A 23,788-nucleotide genomic window follows, 5' to 3' on the forward strand; every position below is an offset into this window, starting at 1 on the left:
CAGGAGGAGCTCAGGGACGGACTCACGGGGACCCTCGGGTTCACTGAACCCTCAGTCCACACCCCAGTTAAGAAATCATTATAATGCAGGCAGAAATAATTCACAGGGAACATATTTACCTTCCGAGGCTCTGGCTCATTTGTCATGTGACACACACAATGAACGGATCGTTAATGAATGACCCATCACTTCGTCAACTACTCATGTTCGTTACGATGGATCATTTCTAGGGGAGTAATAATCCCCTCACGTCACGATTCAATACATATCAAATTTAGCATTTTCATATTTTTTTGTTAACCTTTAATCATGTCTTGGAGTATCACAATAATATGGTATCGTGATATTACATTGTAATGTAACGAATATTCTTGGACTTGGTGCTGAAACCCAATGCAGGACAATAGAGACACCAGAATAACAATATTCATGATTCTGAAGCTGAAAATACAGAATTATTGTAGATGAATATGCTTTCACTGTCACTGACTAGATATATTTATAATAATGTCGGACACTTTTACTGGTAACATCAGACATTTGGCATTATCAGGACCCACAAATATTCCCCATTGCATTATTATACATTATATTCAACATCATATATAGTAGTTTAATGCAGTTCTGACACTAAAACATACATTTTTATTTTGGTTGAACTATCCACGATACATATTGTTGCATTTTTGTATTGTGATATATTGTTAAACTAAAAGTGATGATTTAATGTGTGTCAATGCAGGCAGATCAATATTATCTTTGAAAATGGTATTAAATGTCCCCTAAACTAAGCAAGCCAGAAGCCGATGAAAAAAAGAAAAGTGATGATTCAGTGCTGATGACAATGGTGTGTGTGTTCAGGGCTGGGGGAGGCGGACCTGAACCAGAACAATGGCTCTTCCAGCAAGAGTCCAGCGCTGGACGACTCCACGCGGGAGGCAGCGGACCGGAGCATCGGCACGACCCCTGACCCCGACGGGCCCCGCCCACACCTGACCCGCCTGTTCTCTCGGGACGCCCCGGGCCGAGAGGACAACACCTTCACGGACCGCCCCTCAGAGTCGGACGAGCTGCAGACCATCCAGGAGGACCTCGAGTAGATCAGCTCTCGCCTCTCCTTCCTCAGAGACTCTCGCTCAGCATGGCATCCGCAAGCTCCTCGCAGTCCACTCTCCGGCTGGGCCGCGCCAAGAAGAGCCCGACCGTCATGGACCAGATCGGCAAGCTCTTCGGCGGGGAGAAGAAGAAGAAGGGAAAGGTGAGGATTGAGCAGGCTTTTCTCCAGCTACTGTTCTGCTGGCTCGAGCGCGTCTCGGCCGGCAGCTTTCGTGTGATTACCAGATGATTTCTCGCTTTTTAATGACTTTTATCTCTCATCTCAAAGTGTATTGTGTGCCAAACCTGCTGTCGTACAGTATAACCAGTGTTGAATTAAGCTGCGGTTCAGGATGTAATGGGATTTTACTGTGATTCAAGGATCGTGAGAATTGTGTTTATAAACGTGACTTTTTGCCTTTATAAGATTTTCAGATATTTGAAGCGAGTGTGTACCAGCTCTTCACTGACAGCACACAGAGCTCAGCACAGACGGTACAGTACGTGTGGTGTATCTCCACATATCTGTGAGCTTTCACACAGTATATCACATGAGCGTTGAACATGTATTTTATATCCACTTGAGAATCCGGTTAAACGCCTCAGGGTTTTTCACGGGACCGACGGAGGCTTGGCTTCAAAAATGAATTTGCATCTTTTTGGAAATGAGTTGTTATGCGTGTGCATTTATGCAATTTCTAAAGCCTTAACTTTTAAGAGGGAGGTGAATATTTGTTTCTTCTGAAATGTACACTTATTTAAGCCGTTAGATTGTGAGATGAGATCTCCGTGATGTACGTTTATAGTCGTGACCTTCTCTTTAAAGTGCCAAAGGATGGTTAGAAGCGTTTGAGAGGCTGAGATTGTGATGTTCCAGCTGTGTAATAGCTCTGCCTCAGGGAACTCGTCTCGTCTCGTCTCTCTCTGTAACGGTGTTCACGCACTAGTAACCCCTAAACACTGTGTGTCATCTGTGACAAGAGCTTGTGTAACAACCCTGACGCTGTTCCTGTCCTCAGCTTTCACATTTGCTTGATTAAAATATATCTAACAACATCAACACTGACTTTTTTGTTCATTTGTTTAGAAACGGTGAAGCCCAGATTAAGGCTAGCGTGACATTGCATCTTTTGTTCCTGATCATTGCACACACACACACACACACACACACACGATGCTAAATTATACAGGGGTAACTGTGAAATCCAGATGTTTGCATTTCCCAGAATACCTCGTTTTAAAGCAGCTTTACAGAAAGTAATACCGCTATGCTTCATGTTTTAGGGCTGGGCGATATATAGATATATACATATATAGAGAGAGAGAGAGAGAATATTAGCAATATTATCATCAATATTATATATCGTGAATATCGAATATTGTTCTGTTGTTGAAAATTAAGATTAATAAAGAAAAGTCTACTTTTTTTTTTTGCTTTGTGTTTTTTGCACTAAACATTTTGAATGTGCTTTGACATAATAACTGTTTGTCTGTTTGTTTTTAATTGTGGAAAAAGAAAATCACCTTTTTTATTTATTCTAGAGCAAAAGCAAAGATATTGAGATGTATATGGCTTATCATCAATATTTAGAAAGATTTCAGGAATATTGTCCAACCCTGATATATATGATCCTCCAAATGTAGACCTGCCCATGTTGTGTCTGTATTGTGCAGCAGATATATCAGCGTGTGATCGCTGTCACCGGAGGACCGTTACGGTGTTGGAGAACATGAACTGCTCATTCACAGTAAGAGCTATAATGTGCTTTTACAGCATAGATCAGGTGAATGTTCATCTCATGCAGACTTACAGACAGGTTTTGTTCCAGGCAAGAGTAAGCTGTTTTCAAAAAGTATTAATGAAAAGTATTAATATAGTCTGATCATATTGTACTGAAACTGCTAGTTGATATGAATACTGAACACAGATGTGAACACTGTCCCTGCTAATACACCAACCACTGAAGCTCCAGGTTCTTCTTCACAAGCTTTAGGGACATCTGGAGGAGACGTTTGTGTTTCATGAGCCACACGCTCCATTAAACCATCAAAATATGAGGAAAATATGTTCGATTTTAAATAGGCAATAACAAAACATTAAACTTGGTTAAGGTATATCTTGGTTTATCTATGGAAGCTTGTTTCTGCCACAGAGTGATGAGAAATAAAAAAGGTAATTGCGACTTTTTAATCTCACAATTCTGACTTTTTATCTCAGAATTACGTGATATAAAGTCACAATTGTGTTATAAAGTCAGAATTGCGAGATATAAACTATTCTGAGGTAAAAAGTCCGTCTTTTTTTTCCTTAGAATTGGACTTTATATCTCACAATTGTGAGAAAAGATGTCAGAATTGCGATAAACTCGCAATTATGTGTTATAAAGTCAGAATTGCGAGATATAAAGTCGCAATTGCGAGAAAAAAAGTCAGAATTCTTTAAAAGACGCAATTCTGACTTTATTTCACGCAATTCTGACTTTATTTCACGCAATTCTGACTTTATATCTCGCAATTCTGAGAAATAAAGTCGCAATTATCTTTTAAAATGTTTTATTCTGTGGCGGAAACAAGCTTCCATATTTATCTGACAAAATTGTTTGGCAAATAAAGTCAAATTACAGCTATAGGTTTTATTTTACTATGCAAAACAATAATAAAAGAAAAAGCATATAAAAACAAAAATCTGACAGGAAGAAGCAAACATTGACTACAACATAATCAGTTATTAATATTCTGTTGGTTCTCTCTTGTTTTTGCTTGTGTTCATCATTTCTTTGTTTGACAGGACAAAAATGATGTCGCACAATTTGTCATGTTTCATTGTGTTATCACAGATAAAACAATCGACTCCAAGTACAACTACGCAATATGACTAGAAAATCTTTAACTCATTCATAATAATATTTAAGATATAAAACTATATAAGATGTTGCTGTATGATCATGAAGAAGCTCCAGTTCTTCTCTACATCAGTGTCAGTGTTCCTGAACTCCTGAAACGCCTCCATTGTAGTCTTGAGTTTCTTCCGGGAACACGTCACAATATTCCTCATTATAATAATTCAAATCAGAGCCCGTCTACGGAGAGCCTGGCCACTCACTATTAAGTCCTATTGTACCGAATGTTGGTTGTAGTTCCACCAGAGCTCCACTGGGGGCGATCGCCCATGAGTGTTTACCTGTGTCAGCCTGTGTTGTGTGTTTGCCTGTGTCAGCTGTGTTGTGTGTTTACCTGTGTCAGCTGTGTTGTGTGTTTCCCTGTGTCAGCTGTGTTGTGTGTTTCCCTGTGTCAGCTGTGTTGTGTGTTTACCTGTGTCAGCTGTGTTGTGTGTTTGCCTGTGTCAGCTGTGTTGTGTGTTTGCCTGTGTCAGCTGTGTTGTGTGTTTGCCTGTGTCGGCTGTGTTGTGTGTTTACCTGTGTCAGCTGTGTTGTGTGTTTCCCTGTGTCAGCTGTGTTGTGTGTTTGCCTGTGTCAGCTGTGTTGTGTGTTTGCCTGTGTCAGCTGTGTTGTGTGTTTGCCTGTGTCAGCTGTGTTGTGTTTCCCTGTGTCAGCTGTGTTGTGTGTTTCCCTGTGTCGGCTGTGTTGTGTGTTTGCCTGTGTCAGCTGTGTTGTGTGTTTGCCTGTGTCAGCTGTGTTGTGTGTTTGCCTGTGTCAGCTGTGTTGTGTGTTTGCCTGTGTCAGCTGTGTTGTGTGTTTACCTGTGTCAGCTGTGTTGTGTGTTTGCCTGTGTCAGCTGTGTTGTGTGTTTACCTGTGTCAGCTGTGTTGTGTGTTTACCTGTGTCAGCTGTGTTGTGTGTTTGCCTGTGTCAGCTGTGTTGTGTGTTTACCTGTGTCAGCTGTGTTGTGTGTTTGCCTGTGTCAGCTGTGTTGTGTGTTTGCCTGTGTCAGCTGTGTTGTGTGTTTCCCTGTGTCAGATGAGTTGTGTGTTTCCCTGTGTCAGCTGTGTTGTGTGTTTACCTGTGTCAGCTGTGTTGTGTGTTTGCCTGTGTCAGCTGTGTTGTGTGTTTGCCTGTGTCAGCTGTGTTGTGTGTTTACCTGTGTCAGCTGTGTTGTGTGTTTGCCTGTGTCAGCTGTGTTGTGTGTTTGCCTGTGTCAGCTGTGTTGTGTGTTTCCCTGTGTCAGATGAGTTGTGTGTTTCCCTGTGTCAGCTGTGTTGTGTGTTTGCCTGTGTCAGCTGTGTTGTGTGTTTGCCTGTGTCAGCTGTGTTGTGTGTTTGCCTGTGTCAGCTGTGTTGTGTGTTTCCCTGTGTCAGCTGTGTTGTGTGTTTGCCTGTGTCAGCTGTGTTGTGTGTTTGCCTGTGTCAGCTGTGTTGTGTGTTTGCCTGTGTCAGCTGTGTTGTGTGTTTGCCTGTGTCAGCTGTGTTGTGTGTTTGCCTGTGTCAGCTGTGTTGTGTGTTTGCCTGTGTCAGCTGTGTTGTGTGTTTCCCTGTGTCAGCTGTGTTGTGTGTTTGCCTGTGTCAGCTGTGTTGTGTGTTTGCCTGTGTCAGCTGTGTTGTGTGTTTGCCTGTGTCAGCTGTGTTGTGTGTTTCCCTGTGTCAGCTGTGTTGTGTGTTTGCCTGTGTCAGCTGTGTTGTGTGTTTGCCTGTGTCAGCTGTGTTGTGTGTTTGCCTGTGTCAGATGAGTTGTGTGTTTCCCTGTGTCAGCTGTGTTGTGTGTTTGCCTGTGTCAGCTGTGTTGTGTGTTTGCCTGTGTCAGCTGTGTTGTGTGTTTGCCTGTGTCAGCTGTGTTGTGTGTTTGCCTGTGTCAGCTGTATTGTGTGTTTGCCTGTGTCAGCTGTATTGTGTGTTTGCCTGTGTCAGCTGTGTTGTGTGTTTGCCTGTGTCAGCTGTGTTGTGTGTTTGCCTGTGTCAGCTGTGTTGTGTGTTTGCCTGTGTCAGCTGTGTTGTGTGTTTGCCTGTGTCAGCTGTGTTGTGTGTTTGCCTGTGTCAGCTGTGTTGTGTGTTTGCCTGTGTCAGCTGTGTTGTGTGTTTGCCTGTGTCAGCTGTGTTGTGTGTTTGCCTGTGCCAGCTGTGTTGTGTGTTTGCCTGTGTCAGCTGTGTTGTGTGTTTGCCTGTGTCAGCTGTGTTGTGTGTTTACCTGTGTCAGCTGTGTTGTGTGTTTGCCTGTGTCAGCTGTGTTGTGTGTTTGCCTGTGTCAGCTGTGTTGTGTGTTTACCTGTGTCAGCTGTGTTGTCGATGCCTCGAGTGAAAAGAAAGTGCCGAAGTGACTGAAGGATTGCCGTAAAGCAGTATCTCTGGTCGTACATGTATATGACGTCATTGACATTTTAAAAGACTTTTTAAAGCAAATAAGTGACTCTAAAAAATTTAACACCCAGAAATGTGTAATTTCTCTGCATCTCCTTTCGAATACAACATTCAAATTACTAGACAAAAAATGATATCCTGAGAAAAGTGGATTTTGAGGGGTATAGCGCCATAGACCTCCATTCATCCTGCACTCGTCCTGTGAGCGCCCTCATGTGGAGCCAGAGTGGAACTGCAGCCAGTTCAGAAGCCGGAAGTTCACTGAGAGTGGAAGCTCTCCCCTTATTAGACATTCTCTGTTCATACGCAGAATAAAGGGGCGGGGCCTGGTTGAGTTAGTTAGTCCCCTAGCTGGACAGGAGGAGGGGCCTTCAAACAAGCCCCGCCCACACCCCGGTTTACTCAGGAATATGTCACGATGCTGAAGTTGGTCGCAAATACCTGTTCACATGGACTATAATAATGCATTTAAGTTGTGTTTGATGTTATTAATCTAATCCACACTTTGTGGTGTTCAGGCAAAATAAAACACATTCTCTGTCCATTTACTTTTTTTGTCAAAGCAAAAGTCCCAAATCCGGAGCGGAAAGTGCAATTGTCAGTGACGTCTGACTTCAGCACAGGCCGCCAGGACCGCGCTATACACCTTTCTCCAAACTAAACTTGAAATGATGTGTGGCACTTCTGATTTGGAGAACACACACTCAAAAGGACTGAAACAAATCATTGTACGCAAAAAGGTTGTGCTATAAATCCATTGATTTGAATAAATGAGTTGTATATTTTGTCTTTATGCTTTATTTACCATCAGGAGAAATGACTTGGTATTTTAATATGACGAGAATGGCAAGAGCTCTGATCAGTCCGCTGCTGTATCTGGTCCTAACCTCCTCCTCCTCACTGAAACCCCAGCTGGCCAGACACTCATTACTTTCTCAAAATACTGTGAGTTTGTAAACGCTTCGCTTCAGGTTCATAGTTAGTGCTCGAAAGCGGCTGAACATTTCTCTCTTCTGCTGAACACAAAAGATGTTTTGGAGAATGTTAACCAGACATTCTCGGTTCCCTTTGACTTCCAAAAAATACAGTACCAACATTCTTCAAAATATCTTATTCTGTGTTCTGCAGGTTTGGAAAGACATGAGGGAAAGTACATTAAGACTATTTTCATTTTTTGGGTGGACTATCCCTTTAAGTGTGTAAAGACAAACACATAATGAGTTCAGATGGACAAGGAAACATAACTTATCATAAAAAGTAAAATGTGAAGAATAAGCTGAAAGGCTCTACTGAATATTTGATGAATATTAAAGGAATATTAAAGGAGAACTCCGGTCAATGTCAGCATGGCCTAATTAAAGGAGAATTTTTTTGTAAATTTTCCGATTTCTTGTAACGACACATCAAGGATGTTAAGAGGCTAAAAGCAGGTTTAAAACTTGTCCCATTGAAGTCAACAGGGTGCAAATTTTAAAAAGAGGATAACACGGTGTAGGCAACACAGATTTTTGTCGTTGTTCTCTGTATTGACAGCACTCCACATTTACAATAAAATGAGCTCAATGTTAAAATTGACCGGAGTTCTCCTTTAATTAGGCCATGCTGACATTGATTGGTAACCTTCATTGCATCCAGTCAAGTAACCTATAATTCATATCTGATGTTTTATTAACAAAGTTTGGGAGAAGCACGTTCAGATAATTAGCCTAATTAACACGGGAGGAGCATGTTCAGTTAATCAACTCAGTTAACGAGATAAGAGGAATATGCACCGCAGACTCGCCTCTATTCCATGACCGTTTCCCACATCCTTCCTCCATCTCTTCACTTCTAACTATTCCTTTCCCAACCCGGGATACGGGAGTTCACTGAGTTTGGGATAATCCTTTACTCTAACTCTAAGTGTGAACTCGTGAAGCTCGGTTCACATCTGATTCTGTGCATATGTGGTCCGTGTATCATCCAATTATTCCATTCAAACTGGCACACTAAAAATGGGAAAAAAGGGTAAAAATTTCATTTTTCTGTATGAACCAAAAAATTAAAGCTGGTGTACCGTTGGGGAAATGTGTGAAGAACGTGGACATTTCTTGAATATTCCCCCAAGCAACACCAGCTTCATTTCCTTTTGGGTTCACACAGAAAAACAATAAACCGGATAAACCGTTTTCCTGTTTTTTTGTTTGCCAGTTTGGATGGAATAGTTGAATGATGTGATGATACACGGACCATATACAATTCACCCTTCGCAGGGAGTTTGATTGACAGGCAGTCTGACCAATCATAATCCGCCATCCGCCGAATCTGCCATTTTGTCCGACACAGCAGTCAGGAGAGTTAGCAGATTAATGTTGGAGGATCTGAACTTGAAGAACGGAGCGTACTGACGTCTTTCCACGGTTGAAACAACATACCTTCTGATGTTCATTCATGTTTATTTGATGCTATAAATGAACTAGAAGGCAGAGATCATCGGTTCACGAGCAGCTTTAACGGAGCGATCTGTCAGACACATTAAAGAGACACAAAACACTATTTATTGTTTCAATTTCTTTAAAAAAGGACCAACTGCTCCAAAAGTAAGCTGGTCTGTCCTGTCCGTCAGTGCGCTGCCAGTGTCCGCCCCGCTCCGCGATGTGTGTTTCACTGCGTGAGAACATGAGTGTGTGGCGTGAGAGCGCAATGGCTTGTTGGACATAGCAACAGTAACTAAAGGGCGCGGGGCCTTTTGGGGGTCGAACGGTCAATTGGAAACTGATCAGATTTAACACGTGTGAAGACCTTGTTATAGGAAACACGCTGGAAGTCGCTGCAGAAGCAAGGGTGTGTTGTTGAGCCGGTCCAGCAGAAAATGACAGTACAATAAAGACATGTTTTGAAACCGGCGGAGACGACATCAGCGTGGACTTCTAATCCTAATCGGATACACGAATAATCGGATTTGGACTGTCATTGTGAACATACAGTAGCCTAAGGGTCAACACCCACTGAGCCATCGAGCTCAAGTCAGAGTTATCGCTCAGATCCGGGTTTTGTATTGCTCGAGTGCGAACAGATCATGGCCTGACCTGACCCGCGCAAAAGAGAAATGAGAAGAAGCCACACAGAACGAGTCATACGGAAGTAAACATGGAGAACATTAAAGTAAGTATATTTATTAAAATGGTTAAAAGTATTAGAGTGATCTGCCGCGGAAGCCAGTGAGTTTACGCACAGGCAATATAAAACACAAACACGAGGATGCAAAAGGAGAGCAGAGTTTAAGCCTTCATGATACGAGGTCTCGTGTGAGTTCTGTCACATCACTGTACTTCACTGACTGCCTGTCACTACTGTCTTCATATGATAACTTTGGGAATGTTAAATCTTTGAAGCGACCCCAGGATTGTGACGGATGTGGATCTAGATCTGGTCCTGCAGAGCTCCCTTTATAATCAGTGAAAAGCTCAAGATGTTCTGTTACAATAAATGAAGATAACTGCGCAATGAATCTCTTATTTACATAATTGTTATAATAAGGGTATTTTTGCAGAACCGCTCAAAACGCCAGTATGTCTTACCTTAAACGCCCCTGATTGGCCACTGCGGTCAAGAAATCAGCAGATATGTTTGTGATTGGCTACATTGCTCAACGCTGCAAAAACACGTTGTAAACAAGAGGCTTCGTTATGGAACATGTGAATGGCCAAATCCACAGAAATAAGGTTTTTGCTCTCAGTTGTAAGTTTGCTGAATGACCGTATGATCGGGGGGGGGGGGGCACGCTGTGTCATCACAGCCTCAGATCACCGGTGTGTCTACCAGGAGCTTAGCAGAGGACACCCCGTCTCCTTCAAGGTACCAGTCTCGATCTCAGCATCGCAGTGTCCAGTTCTCCAGAAGGCGACGGCCCCTGACGCTCCAGCACACCGCCGTACAGAACTGGGTCTTTACAACACCCCGAATATGAAGGCAGAGTTTAGCTGAGTTTAGTTCCTTTAGTGTCCACAAGTGGAAGTTTGACTTTGGCTTCACTATACACCACACACAAGGACACCAACACAACATAACAATATACATTAAAAGTTATAAAACAATAACATTCCCATATGTACATACACAATCTGTGCATACATATCCACCCCTACTCATATTCATATCTTCTCAAAATGTAATATTCTAATGGCAGCTGGCACAAATGACATCTGGCACACATTTCTACTCGCCCGAGGTTGTCTAAAACGTCTCCTTGATGGCAACAACTGAAATCTAGAATGTAAGGGATGAGAAGAATCCTCTGTAATAGAGCAGACTCTTCTCCGATGAGCTTGATGGCACGGGGAGCGGCTCCTGATGCACATCTCTCTCGCTAGTGTCCGCTCATTCTGTTCTGAAGGTGTTTGGCTCTCAGGCGCGATCCCAAATCATCAGTCACTGGCGTAACATAGAACGTGACTGACTGAGAGGAAACAAACATTAAATCACATCGCTGCCATAACTGTGTGAAAAATGTCCCTGGACCAACTCAATGTGAATGTCCAGCCCTGAATGTTGTCAGCGTCTGGCTCCCCCGATCAGAAGTGTGTTGAAGTGTGTTGTCTTCGTCACAGGGCTCTTTTCGAGGAGGGTTGTCTGCGTCCCCTCAGAGGAAAAGCGCGTCCCCGCGCCGCCGTCCAGATGAGAGCGCCGTCATGCACTTCCTAAGAAACATCGTTCGTATCTTTCCTCCTTTGCCCTGTTCCTTGCATCTGACAAACAAATAAATAAAAATATTTTCAAAGATTCTCATTGTAGTTTCTCCACCCCCCCCCCCATTAGGTTTCTCCCTCTACCCCGAAATCTAAGGTAAGTCTCAGTCTTCTGAAGGCATTTCCATATGAGAAATGCATGTTAACATTATGCTGACTAATATATTTAATCATCATGCTTTGCCTTTGATTCATGAGGCACATAAAGATTTGAACTGAATTCACAATTTGATCTCACTCAGTTATACCCACACATCAGTGGTGTGCAGTTTTATACATTTATATCAATTAAATGTAAATTCATTTCCCAGTTACACTTAATGTTGTCACATTTTCCAAGTTAAATAAACATTGCTTTACATTATATAAAAAGAAACCAAATGCAATTCTCTTTTGTATTTTATTTTACATTAACAATGTAATTAATTTAAAACCAAGTATAAATCTCATTAAGTTAGTGTTTTTTACATGTTTTCCTAAATAACTAAAGGCAGTAATCATTTAAGCAATATATATTATTTGTGAACTGGTGTTCATCTGTTCTTTTTAAAAGTCACAGACGTGAAGATGGACCGGCAATTTAATCTGATTACTCACTTAAAAACCCACAGTCATCGTGTTTACTATGGAGTTAATATTGTGCCATAATTAAACAGACAAATCCAACATTTTGCAAACAAACTTGATCTGCTTTGCAAAGGAAAATCAGTGATGGAGTTTGTTTGCAAAATGCTGGATTTGTCTGTTTAATTATGGCACAATATTAACTCCATAGTTTTCAGGCCATTTTAAGTTTGATTTTGCTGTGATGAAGTGCTGATATCTAAGTGGCTTAGCTGTTTACTTAATCAGTATTCCCTTTAAAACCATCATTTTGTTAATTTAGACTGATTTGTGAACCAGGAAGAAAACAAGAAGCAGGATTGATCACACAAACCAGTTATATCCGATCATATCCAATCATAGTGCGATGGCATTGCCTCCTCTCATGTGACTTTCACTCTGACACACTTTGTAATATTTGTGTTGTTTTATGTTTGTAATATGGATTATTTTCCCATCCAATGTTTGAGGAGGCACTGCCTCTCTTGCCTCTTTAGAGGAAATGCCCCTTTCATATTATATTTTATAATATTTTATAAGTAATCAGTAGCTCTGAATTTATCTGTCCTTTTTCGTGATCACCCATTGGCTTTTCTTTGCCATGACTCAAACACTAACCCGATTCCCCGACTCTGGAGACCCGCTGTGACAGATGCCGTCTGCTGTGTTCACAGAGAGAGCAGAAATCACAGAAAGGCCAGAAGGGGCGCGGAGACAGTCAAGGCACCCTAACCCGCATCTTCAAGAGGGTAAAGCACACTCTTCATCACTAATGTCCACACTCTTCATCACTAATGTCCACACTCCTCATCACTAATGTCCACACTCCTCATCACTAATGTCCACACTCTTCATCACTAATGTCCACACTCCTCATCACTAATGTCCACACTCTTCATCACTAATGTCCACACTCTTCATCACTAATGTCCACACTCTTCATCACTAATGTCCACACTCTTCATCACTAATGTCCACACTCTTCATCACTAATGTCCACACTCTTCATCACTAATGTCCACACTCCTCATCACTAATGTCCACACTCCTCATCACTAATGTCCACACTCCTCATCACTAATGTCCACACTCTTCATCACTAATGTCCACACTCCTCATCACTAATGTCCACACTCCTCATCACTAATGTCCACACTCCTCATCACTAATGTCCACACTCTTCATCACTAATGTCCACACTCCTCATCACTAATGTCCACACTCCTCATCACTAATGTCCACACTCCTCATCACTAATGTCCACACTCCTCATCACTAATGTCCACACTCCTCATCACTAATGTCCACACTCCTCATCACTAATGTCCACACTCCTCATCACTAATGTCCACACTCCTCATCACTAATGTCCACACTCCTCATCACTAATGTCCACACTCCTCATCACTAATGTCCACACTCCTCATCACTAATGTCCACACTCCTCATCACTAATGTCCACACTCCTCATCACTAATGTCCACACTCTTCATCACTAATGATGATGTCCACTAATGTCCACACTCTTCATCACTAATGTCCACACTCCTCATCACTAATGTCCACACTCCTCATCACTAATGTCCACACTCCTCATCACTAATGTCCACACTCTTCATCACTAATGTCCACACTCCTCATCACTAATGTCCACACTCCTCATCACTAATGTCCACACTCCTCATCACTAATGTCCACACTCTTCATCACTAATGTCCACACTCCTCATCACTAATGTCCACACTCCTCATCACTAATGTCCACACTCCTCATCACTAATGTCCACACTCCTCATCACTAATGTCCACACTCCTCATCACTAATGTCCACACTCTTCATCACTAATGTCCACACTCCTCATCACTAATGTCCACACTCTTCATCACTAATGTCCACACTCTTCATCACTAATGTCCACACTCTTCATCACTAATGTCCACACTCCTCATCACTAATGTCCACACTCCTCATCACTAATGTCCACACTCCTCATCACTAATGTCCACACTCCTCATCACTAATGTCCACACTCCTCATCACTAATGTCCACACTCCTCATCACTAATGTCCACACTCTTCATCACTAATGTCCACACTCTTCATCACTAATGTCCACACTCCTCATCACTAATGTCCACACTCCTCATCACTAATGTCCACACTCCTCATCACTAATGTCCACACTCCTCATCACTAATGTCCACACTCCTCATCACTAATGTCCACACTCCTCATCACTAATGTCCACACTCCTCATCACTAATGTCCACACTCCTCATCACTAATGTCCACACTCCTCATCACTAATGTCCACACTCTTCATCACTAATGTCCACACTCTTCATCACTAATGTCCACACTCCTCATCACTAATGTCCACACTCCTCATCACTAATGTCCACACTCTTCATCACTAATGTCCACACTCCTCATCACTAATGTCCACACTCTTCATCACTAATGATGATGTCCACTAATGTCCACACTCTTCATCACTAATGTCCACACTCTTCATCACTAATGTCCACACTCCTCATCACTAATGTCCACACTCTTCATCACTAATGTCCACACTCCTCATCACTAATGTCCACACTCTTCATCACTAATGTCCACACTCCTCATCACTAATGTCCACACTCTTCATCACTAATGTCCACACTCCTCATCACTAATGTCCACACTCTTCATCACTAATGTCCACACTCCTCATCACTAATGTCCACACTCTTCATCACTAATGTCCACACTCTTCATCACTAATGTCCATACTCCTCATCACTAATGTCCACACTCTTCATCACTAATGTCCACACTCCTCATCACTAATGTCCACACTCTTCATCACTAATGTCCACACTCTTCATCACTAATGTCCACACTCCTCATCACTAATGTCCACACTCTTCATCTCTAATGTCCACACTCTTCATCACTAATGTCCACACTCCTCATCACTAATGTCCACACTCTTCATCTCTAATGTCCACACTCCTCATCACTAATGTCCACACTCTTCATCTCTAATGTCCACACTCCTCATCACTAATGTCCACACTCTTCATCACTAATGTCCACACTCTTCATCACTAATGTCCACACTCTTCATCACTAATGTCCACACTCTTCATCACTAATGTCCACACTCCTCATCACTAATGTCCACACTCTTCATCACTAATGTCCACACTCCTCATCACTAATGTCCACACTCTTCATCACTAATGTCCACACTCCTCATCACTAATGTCCACACTCTTCATCACTAATGTCCACACTCTTCATCACTAATGTCCACACTCCTCATCACTAATGTCCACACTCCTCATCACTAATGTCCACACTCTTCATCACTAATGTCCACACTCTTCATCACTAATGTCCACACTCCTCATCACTAATGTCCAGACTCTTCATCACTAATGTCCACACTCCTCATCACTAATGTCCACACTCTTCATCTCTAATGTCCACACTCTTCATCACTAATGTCCACACTCTTCATCACTAATTTCCACACTCCTCATCACTAATGTCCACACTCCTCATCACTAATGTCCACACTCCTCATCACTAATGTCCACACTCTTCATCACTAATGTCCACACTCTTCATCACTAATGTCCACACTCTTCATCACTAATGTCCACACTCTTCATCACTAATGTCCACACTCCTCATCACTAATTTCCACACTCCTCATCACTAATGTCCACACTCCTCATCACTAATGTCCACACTCCTCATCACTAATGTCCACACTCTTCATCACTAATGTCCACACTCCTCATCACTAATGTCCACACTCTTCATCACTAATGTCCACACTCTTCATCACTAATGTCCACACTCTTCATCACTAATGTCCACACTCCTCATCACTAATGTCCACACTCTTCATCACTAATGTCCACACTCCTCATCACTAATGTCCACACTCTTCATCACTAATGTCCACACTCCTCATCACTAATGTCCACACTCTTCATCACTAATGTCCACACTCCTCATCACTAATGTCCACACTCTTCATCACTAATGTCCACACTCCTCATCACTAATGTCCACACTCTTCATCACTAATGTCCACACTCCTCATCACTAATGTCCACACTCTTCATCACTAATGTCCACACTCCTCATCACTAATGTCCACACTCCTCATCACTAATGTCCACACTCTTCATCACTAATGTCCACACTCCTCATCACTAATGTCCACACTCTTCATCACTAATGTCCACACTCTTCATCACTAATGTCCACACTCTTCATCACTAATGTCCACACTCCTCATCACTAATGTCCACACTCTTCATCACTAATGTCCACACTCTTCATCACTAATGTCCACACTCTTCATCACTAATGTCCACACTCTTCATCACTAATGTCCACACTCTTCATCACTAATGTCCACACTCCTCATCACTAATGTCCACACTCCTCATCACTAATGTCCACACTCCTCATCACTAATGTCCACACTCCTCATCACTAATGTCCACACTCCTCATCACTAATGTCCACACTCTTCATCACTAATGTCCACACTCTTCATCACTAATGTCCACACTCCTCATCACTAATGTCCACACTCTTCATCACTAATGTCCACACTCTTCATCACTAATGTCCACACTCTTCATCACTAATGTCCACACTCTTCATCACTAATGTCCACACTCTTCATCACTAATGTCCACACTCTTCATCACTAATGTCCACACTCCTCATCACTAATGTCCACACTCTTCATCACTAATGTCCACACTCCTCATCACTAATGTCCACACTCTTCATCTCTAATGTCCACACTCTTCATCACTAATGTCCACACTCCTCATCACTAATGTCCACACTCCTCATCACTAATGTCCACACTCTTCATCACTAATGTCCACACTCCTCATCACTAATGTCCACACTCCTCATCACTAATGTCCACACTCTTCATCACTAATGTCCACACTCCTCATCACTAATGTCCACACTCCTCATCACTAATGTCCACACTCTTCATCACTAATGTCCACACTCCTCATCACTAATGTCCACACTCCTCATCACTAATGTCCACACTCCTCATCACTAATGTCCACACTCCTCATCACTAATGTCCACACTCTTCATCACTAATGTCCACACTCTTCATCACTAATGTCCACACTCCTCATCACTAATGTCCACACTCTTCATCACTAATGTCCACACTCCTCATCACTAATGTCCACACTCTTCATCTCTAATGTCCACACTCTTCATCACTAATGTCCACACTCCTCATCACTAATGTCCACACTCTTCATCACTAATGTCCAGACTCTTCATCACTAATGTCCACACTCCTCATCTCTAATGTCCACACTCCTCATCACTAATGTCCACACTCCTCATCACTAATGTCCACACTCTTCATCACTAATGATGATGTCCACTAATGTCCACACTCTTCATCACTAATGTCCACACTCTTCATCACTAATGTCCACACTCTTCATCACTAATGTCCACACTCCTCATCACTAATGTCCACACTCTTCATCACTAATGTCCACACTCCTCATCACTAATGTCCACACTCTTCATCTCTAATGTCCACACTCTTCATCACTAATGTCCACACTCCTCATCACTAATGTCCACACTCCTCATCACTAATGTCCACACTCTTCATCACTAATGATGATGTCCACTAATGTCCACACTCTTCATCACTAATGTCCACACTCTTCATCACTAATGTCCACACTCCTCATCACTAATGTCCACACTCCTCATCACTAATGTCCACACTCCTCATCACTAATGTCCACACTCTTCATCACTAATGATGATGTCCACTAATGTCCACACTCTTCATCACTAATGTCCACACTCCTCATCACTAATGTCCACACTCCTCATCACTAATGTCCACACTCTTCATCACTAATGTCCACACTCCTCATCACTAATGTCCACACTCCTCATCACTAATGTCCACACTCTTCATCACTAATGATGATGTCCACTAATGTCCACACTCCTCATCACTAATGTCCACACTCCTCATCACTAATGTCCACACTCTTCATCACTAATGTCCACACTCTTCATCACTAATGTCCACACTCTTCATCACTAATGTCCACACTCCTCATCACTAATGTCCACACTCTTCATCACTAATGTCCACACTCTTCATCACTAATGTCCACACTCCTCATCACTAATGTCCACACTCCTCATCACTAATGTCCACACTCTTCATCACTAATGTCCACACTCCTCATCACTAATGTCCACACTCTTCATCACTAATGTCCACACTCTTCATCACTAATGTCCACACTCTTCATCACTAATGTCCACACTCTTCATCACTAATGTCCACACTCCTCATCACTAATGTCCACACTCCTCATCACTAATGTCCACACTCTTCATCACTAATGTCCACACTCCTCATCACTAATGTCCACACTCTTCATCACTAATGATGATGTCCACTAATGTCCACACTCTTCATCACTAATGTCCACACTCTTCATCACTAATGTCCACACTCCTCATCACTAATGTCCACACTCCTCATCACTAATGTCCACACTCCTCATCACTAATGTCCACACTCTTCATCACTAATGTCCACACTCTTCATCACTAATGATGATGTCCACTAATGTCCACACTCTTCATCACTAATGTCCACACTCTTCATCACTAATGATGATGTCCACTAATGTCCACACTCTTCATCACTAATGTCCACACTCTTCATCACTAATGTCCACACTCCTCATCACTAATGTCCACACTCCTCATCACTAATGTCCAGACTCTTCATCACTAATGTCCACACTCCTCATCACTAATGTCCACACTCTTCATCACTAATGTCCACACTCTTCATCACTAATGTCCACACTCCTCATCACTAATGTCCACACTCTTCATCACTAATGATGATGTCCACTAATGTCCACACTCTTCATCACTAATGTCCACACTCTTCATCACTAATGTCCACACTCCTCATCACTAATGTCCACACTCCTCATCACTAATGTCCACACTCCTCATCACTAATGTCCACACTCTTCATCACTAATGATGATGTCCACTAATGTCCACACTCTTCATCACTAATGTCCACACTCCTCATCACTAATGTCCACACTCCTCATCACTAATGTCCACACTCCTCATCACTAATGTCCACACTCCTCATCACTAATGTCCACACTCTTCATCACTAATGTCCACACTCTTCATCACTAATGTCCACACTCTTCATCACTAATGTCCACACTCCTCATCACTAATGTCCACACTCCTCATCACTAATGTCCACACTCTTCATCACTAATGTCCACACTCTTCATCACTAATGTCCACACTCTTCATCACTAATGTCCACACTCCTCATCACTAATGTCCACACTCTTCATCACTAATGTCCACACTCTTCATCACTAATGTCCACACTCCTCATCACTAATGTCCACACTCCTCATCACTAATGTCCACACTCTTCATCACTAATGTCCACACTCTTCATCACTAATGTCCACACTCCTCATCACTAATGTCCACACTCCTCATCACTAATGTCCACACTCTTCATCACTAATGTCCACACTCCTCATCACTAATGTCCACACTCTTCATCACTAATGTCCACACTCCTCATCACTAATGTCCACACTCTTCATCACTAATGTCCACACTCCTCATCACTAATGTCCACACTCTTCATCACTAATGTCCACACTCTTCATCACTAATGTCCACACTCTTCATCACTAATGTCCACACTCCTCATCACTAATGTCCACACTCCTCATCACTAATGTCCACACTCTTCATCACTAATGTCCAGACTCTTCATCACTAATGTCCACACTCCTCATCACTAATGTCCACACTCTTCATCACTAATGTCCACACTCTTCATCACTAATGTCCACACTCCTCATCACTAATGTCCACACTCCTCATCACTAATGTCCACACTCCTCATCACTAATGTCCACACTCTTCATCACTAATGTCCACACTCTTCATCACTAATGTCCACACTCCTCATCACTAATGTCCACACTCCTCATCACTAATGTCCACACTCCTCATCACTAATGTCCACACTCCTCATCACTAATGTCCACACTCCTCATCACTAATGTCCACACTCTTCATCACTAATGTCCACACTCTTCATCACTAATGTCCACACTCCTCATCACTAATGTCCACACTCTTCATCACTAATGTCCACACTCTTCATCACTAATGTCCACACTCTTCATCACTAATGTCCACACTCCTCATCACTAATGTCCACACTCTTCATCACTAATGTCCACACTCTTCATCACTAATGTCCACACTCCTCATCACTAATGTCCACACTCCTCATCACTAATGTCCACACTCTTCATCACTAATGTCCACACTCTTCATCACTAATGTCCACACTCCTCATCACTAATGTCCACACTCTTCATCACTAATGATGATGTCCACTAATGTCCACACTCTTCATCACTAATGTCCACACTCTTCATCACTAATGTCCACACTCTTCATCACTAATGTCCACACTCCTCATCACTAATGTCCACACTCTTCATCACTAATGTCCACACTCCTCATCACTAATGTCCACACTCTTCATCTCTAATGTCCACACTCTTCATCTCTAATGTCCACACTCTTCATCTCTAATGTCCACACTCTTCATCTCTAATGTCCACACTCTTCATCTCTAATGTCCACACTCCTCATCACTAATGTCCACACTCCTCATCACTAATGTCCACACTCTTCATCACTAATGTCCACACTCCTCATCACTAATGTCCACACTCCTCATCACTAATGTCCACACTCTTCATCACTAATGTCCACACTCCTCATCACTAATGTCCACACTCCTCATCACTAATGTCCACACTCCTCATCACTAATGTCCACACTCTTCATCACTAATGATGATGTCCACTAATGTCCACACTCTTCATCACTAATGTCCACACTCTTCATCACTAATGTCCACACTCCTCATCACTAATGTCCACACTCCTCATCACTAATGTCCACACTCTTCATCACTAATGTCCACACTCCTCATCACTAATGTCCACACTCTTCATCACTAATGTCCACACTCCTCATCACTAATGTCCACACTCCTCATCTCTAATGTCCACACTCTTCATCACTAATGTCCACACTCTTCATCACTAATGATGATGTCCACTAATGTCCACACTCTTCATCACTAATGTCCACACTCCTCATCACTAATGTCCACACTCTTCATCACTAATGTCCACACTCCTCATCACTAATGTCCACACTCTTCATCACTAATGTCCACACTCCTCATCACTAATGTCCACACTCTTCATCACTAATGTCCACACTCCTCATCACTAATGTCCACACTCCTCATCACTAATGTCCACACTCTTCATCACTAATGTCCACACTCCTCATCACTAATGTCCACACTCCTCATCTCTAATGTCCACACTCCTCATCACTAATGTCCACACTCTTTATCACTAATGTCCACACTCCTCATCACTAATGTCCACACTCCTCATCACTAATGTCCACACTCTTCATCACTAATGTCCACACTCTTCATCACTAATGTCCACACTCCTCATCACTAATGTCCACACTCCTCATCACTAATGTCCACACTCTTCATCACTAATGTCCACACTCCTCATCACTAATGTCCACACTCCTCATCACTAATGTCCACACTCCTCATCACTAATGTCCACACTCTTTATCACTAATGTCCACACTCTTCATCACTAATGTCCACACTCCTCATCACTAATGTCCACACTCTTCATCACTAATGTCCACACTCCTCATCACTAATGTCCACACTCCTCATCACTAATGTCCACACTCTTCATCACTAATGTCCACACTCTTCATCACTAATGTCCACACTCCTCATCACTAATGTCCACACTCCTCATCACTAATGTCCACACTCTTCATCACTAATGTCCACACTCCTCATCACTAATGTCCACACTCTTCATCACTAATGTCCACACTCTTCATCACTAATGTCCACACTCTTCATCACTAATGATGATGTCCACTAATGTCCACACTCCTCATCACTAATGTCCACACTCTTCATCACTAATGTCCACACTCCTCATCACTAATGTCCACACTCCTCATCACTAATGTCCACACTCTTCATCACTAATGTCCACACTCCTCATCACTAATGTCCACACTCTTCATCACTAATGTCCACACTCCTCATCACTAATGTCCACACTCTTCATCTCTAATGTCCACACTCTTCATCACTAATGTCCACACTCCTCATCACTAATGTCCACACTCCTCATCACTAATGTCCACACTCTTCATCACTAATGTCCACACTCCTCATCACTAATGTCCACACTCTTCATCACTAATGTCCACACTCTTCATCACTAATGTCCACACTCCTCATCACTAATGTCCACACTCCTCATCACTAATGTCCACACTCTTCATCACTAATGTCCACACTCCTCATCACTAATGTCCACACTCTTCATCACTAATGTCCACACTCCTCATCACTAATGTCCACACTCCTCATCACTAATGTCCACACTCCTCATCACTAATGTCCACACTCTTCATCACTAATGATGATGTCCACTAATGTCCACACTCTTCATCACTAATGTCCACACTCTTCATCACTAATGTCCACACTCCTCATCACTAATGTCCACACTCCTCATCACTAATGTCCACACTCTTCATCACTAATGTCCACACTCTTCATCACTAATGTCCACACTCCTCATCACTAATGTCCACACTCCTCATCACTAATGTCCACACTCTTCATCACTAATGTCCACACTCCTCATCACTAATGTCCACACTCCTCATCACTAATGTCCACACTCTTCATCACTAATGATGATGTCCACTAATGTCCACACTCTTCATCACTAATGTCCACACTCCTCATCACTAATGTCCACACTCTTCATCACTAATGTCCACACTCCTCATCACTAATGTCCACACTCTTCATCACTAATGTCCACACTCCTCATCACTAATGTCAGTGTGACGCCGCTGGCCCGTTCTCATGTTGGTTCTCTCTTTCAGGGAGGAAGCCAGTCCGCCTCATCCGCCAAGCGCTGAACCATCACCTCTTCTCCTGTAAACACAGAGGATGACAGATTCAATCTCTTTATTTTTCTAATACAGTAACAATGACTTGAAGAGGCTTCTGCATTGATATGTTACAATCTGAACTGCTCCTGTTCGGTCTTGTATCATGTAGTTGTGTATAATCTTGAACTAGTGATCAGTGTGAGTGTCAGCATGTTTGTCTTGTTGAAACGCTTTGGTCTCGTCTCTGTAGTGTTACTCTTACCTCGTCTGTGAGTGTGTGTGTTAGACCTCAGATGTGTTTTCTACATGCGGTCTGCGTCCCGTAACCCATTAAACATGTTGTGCATGTGCTGAGATCCACAACACACGACTTCCGAACACACACGGGCTTGTTCAGTGTTTAACCCATGACTGATGTATGTGCCCTTCGCTTGTTATAGTTCCAGCCTTCATTTTCTGTTCATCAGGAAGATACAAGTTTCCAGGTTAAAGTCATATGGAACACCATTATGTATCTCACACTTGATACACTTTGTATGTATTTTAATTTAACATGCTTTATATTAAAATCAAGTCACGTAAAAACTTGTTCAAGTGTTCATGTTTTTCTACCCTGCTCATACAGAAACTGTAAGAACTGTTCATTTCTAAAGGGTTGTAATGTATATTCATAGTCACCTTCTTCTCTTAGCATTACTCCAGATCTCTCTCTCTCTCTCACACACACACACACGCACGCACGCACGCACGCACGCACGCACACACACACGCACGCACGCACGCACGCACACACACACACACACACACGCGCGCACACACACACGCACACACACACACACACACGCGAGTCTCCCTCTGAAACATGAACAGCTGCAGCAGATTATAAAGCCTTCACTTGTGTTAATGTTAAGCCGGCTTCACAAAATCAACAACAAACACCGGCGTGTGTTAGAATAGT

General features: G+C 42.5%; 2 protein-coding genes across 2 annotated transcripts in view; both read left to right on the plus strand.

Annotated features, from left to right (window-relative positions):
- LOC308704712 (myelin basic protein-like) overlaps positions 1-1,258 on the plus strand; it is a 29,194-nt gene extending 27,936 nt beyond the window's left edge. Inside the window, exon 4 of the mRNA XM_081389216.1 lies at positions 862-1,258. Within this exon, the coding sequence (XP_081245342.1) occupies positions 862-1,100 (239 nt within the window). The 3' untranslated portion in view covers positions 1,101-1,258. The remainder of the gene's footprint in view (positions 1-861) is intronic.
- Positions 1,006-23,419, plus strand: LOC308704711 (uncharacterized protein). Its single transcript, XM_081389215.1, has 5 exons — positions 1,006-1,258; positions 10,933-11,034; positions 11,141-11,167; positions 12,348-12,422; positions 22,822-23,419. The coding sequence occupies exons 1-5, from the start codon at positions 1,142-1,144 to the stop codon at positions 22,855-22,857; spliced, it is 357 nt and encodes a 118-aa protein (XP_081245341.1). The 5' UTR covers positions 1,006-1,141; the 3' UTR covers positions 22,858-23,419.
- Positions 23,420-23,788: the final 369 nt, after the last annotated feature.

The sequence above is a fragment of the Scardinius erythrophthalmus genome, assembly GCF_964197995.2.
Source record: "Scardinius erythrophthalmus genome assembly, chromosome: 16".
Taxonomy (NCBI): Eukaryota; Metazoa; Chordata; class Actinopteri; order Cypriniformes; family Leuciscidae; genus Scardinius; species Scardinius erythrophthalmus.

What these genes read in the sequence shown, in the direction of transcription:
- LOC308704711 (XM_081389215.1), top strand. Translation starts at nt 1,142, where the DNA reads ATGGCATCCGCAAGCTCCTCGCAGTCCACTCTCCGGCTGGGCCGCGCC. An exon ending in AGAAGAAGAAGAAGGGAAAG is followed by an intron (nt 1,259 to 10,932) that starts GTGAGGATTGAG and finishes TCTTCGTCACAG; the next exon opens with GGCTCTTTTCGAGGAGGGTT. An exon ending in TAACCCGCATCTTCAAGAGG is followed by an intron (nt 12,423 to 22,821) that starts GTAAAGCACACT and finishes TCTCTCTTTCAG; the next exon opens with GGAGGAAGCCAGTCCGCCTC.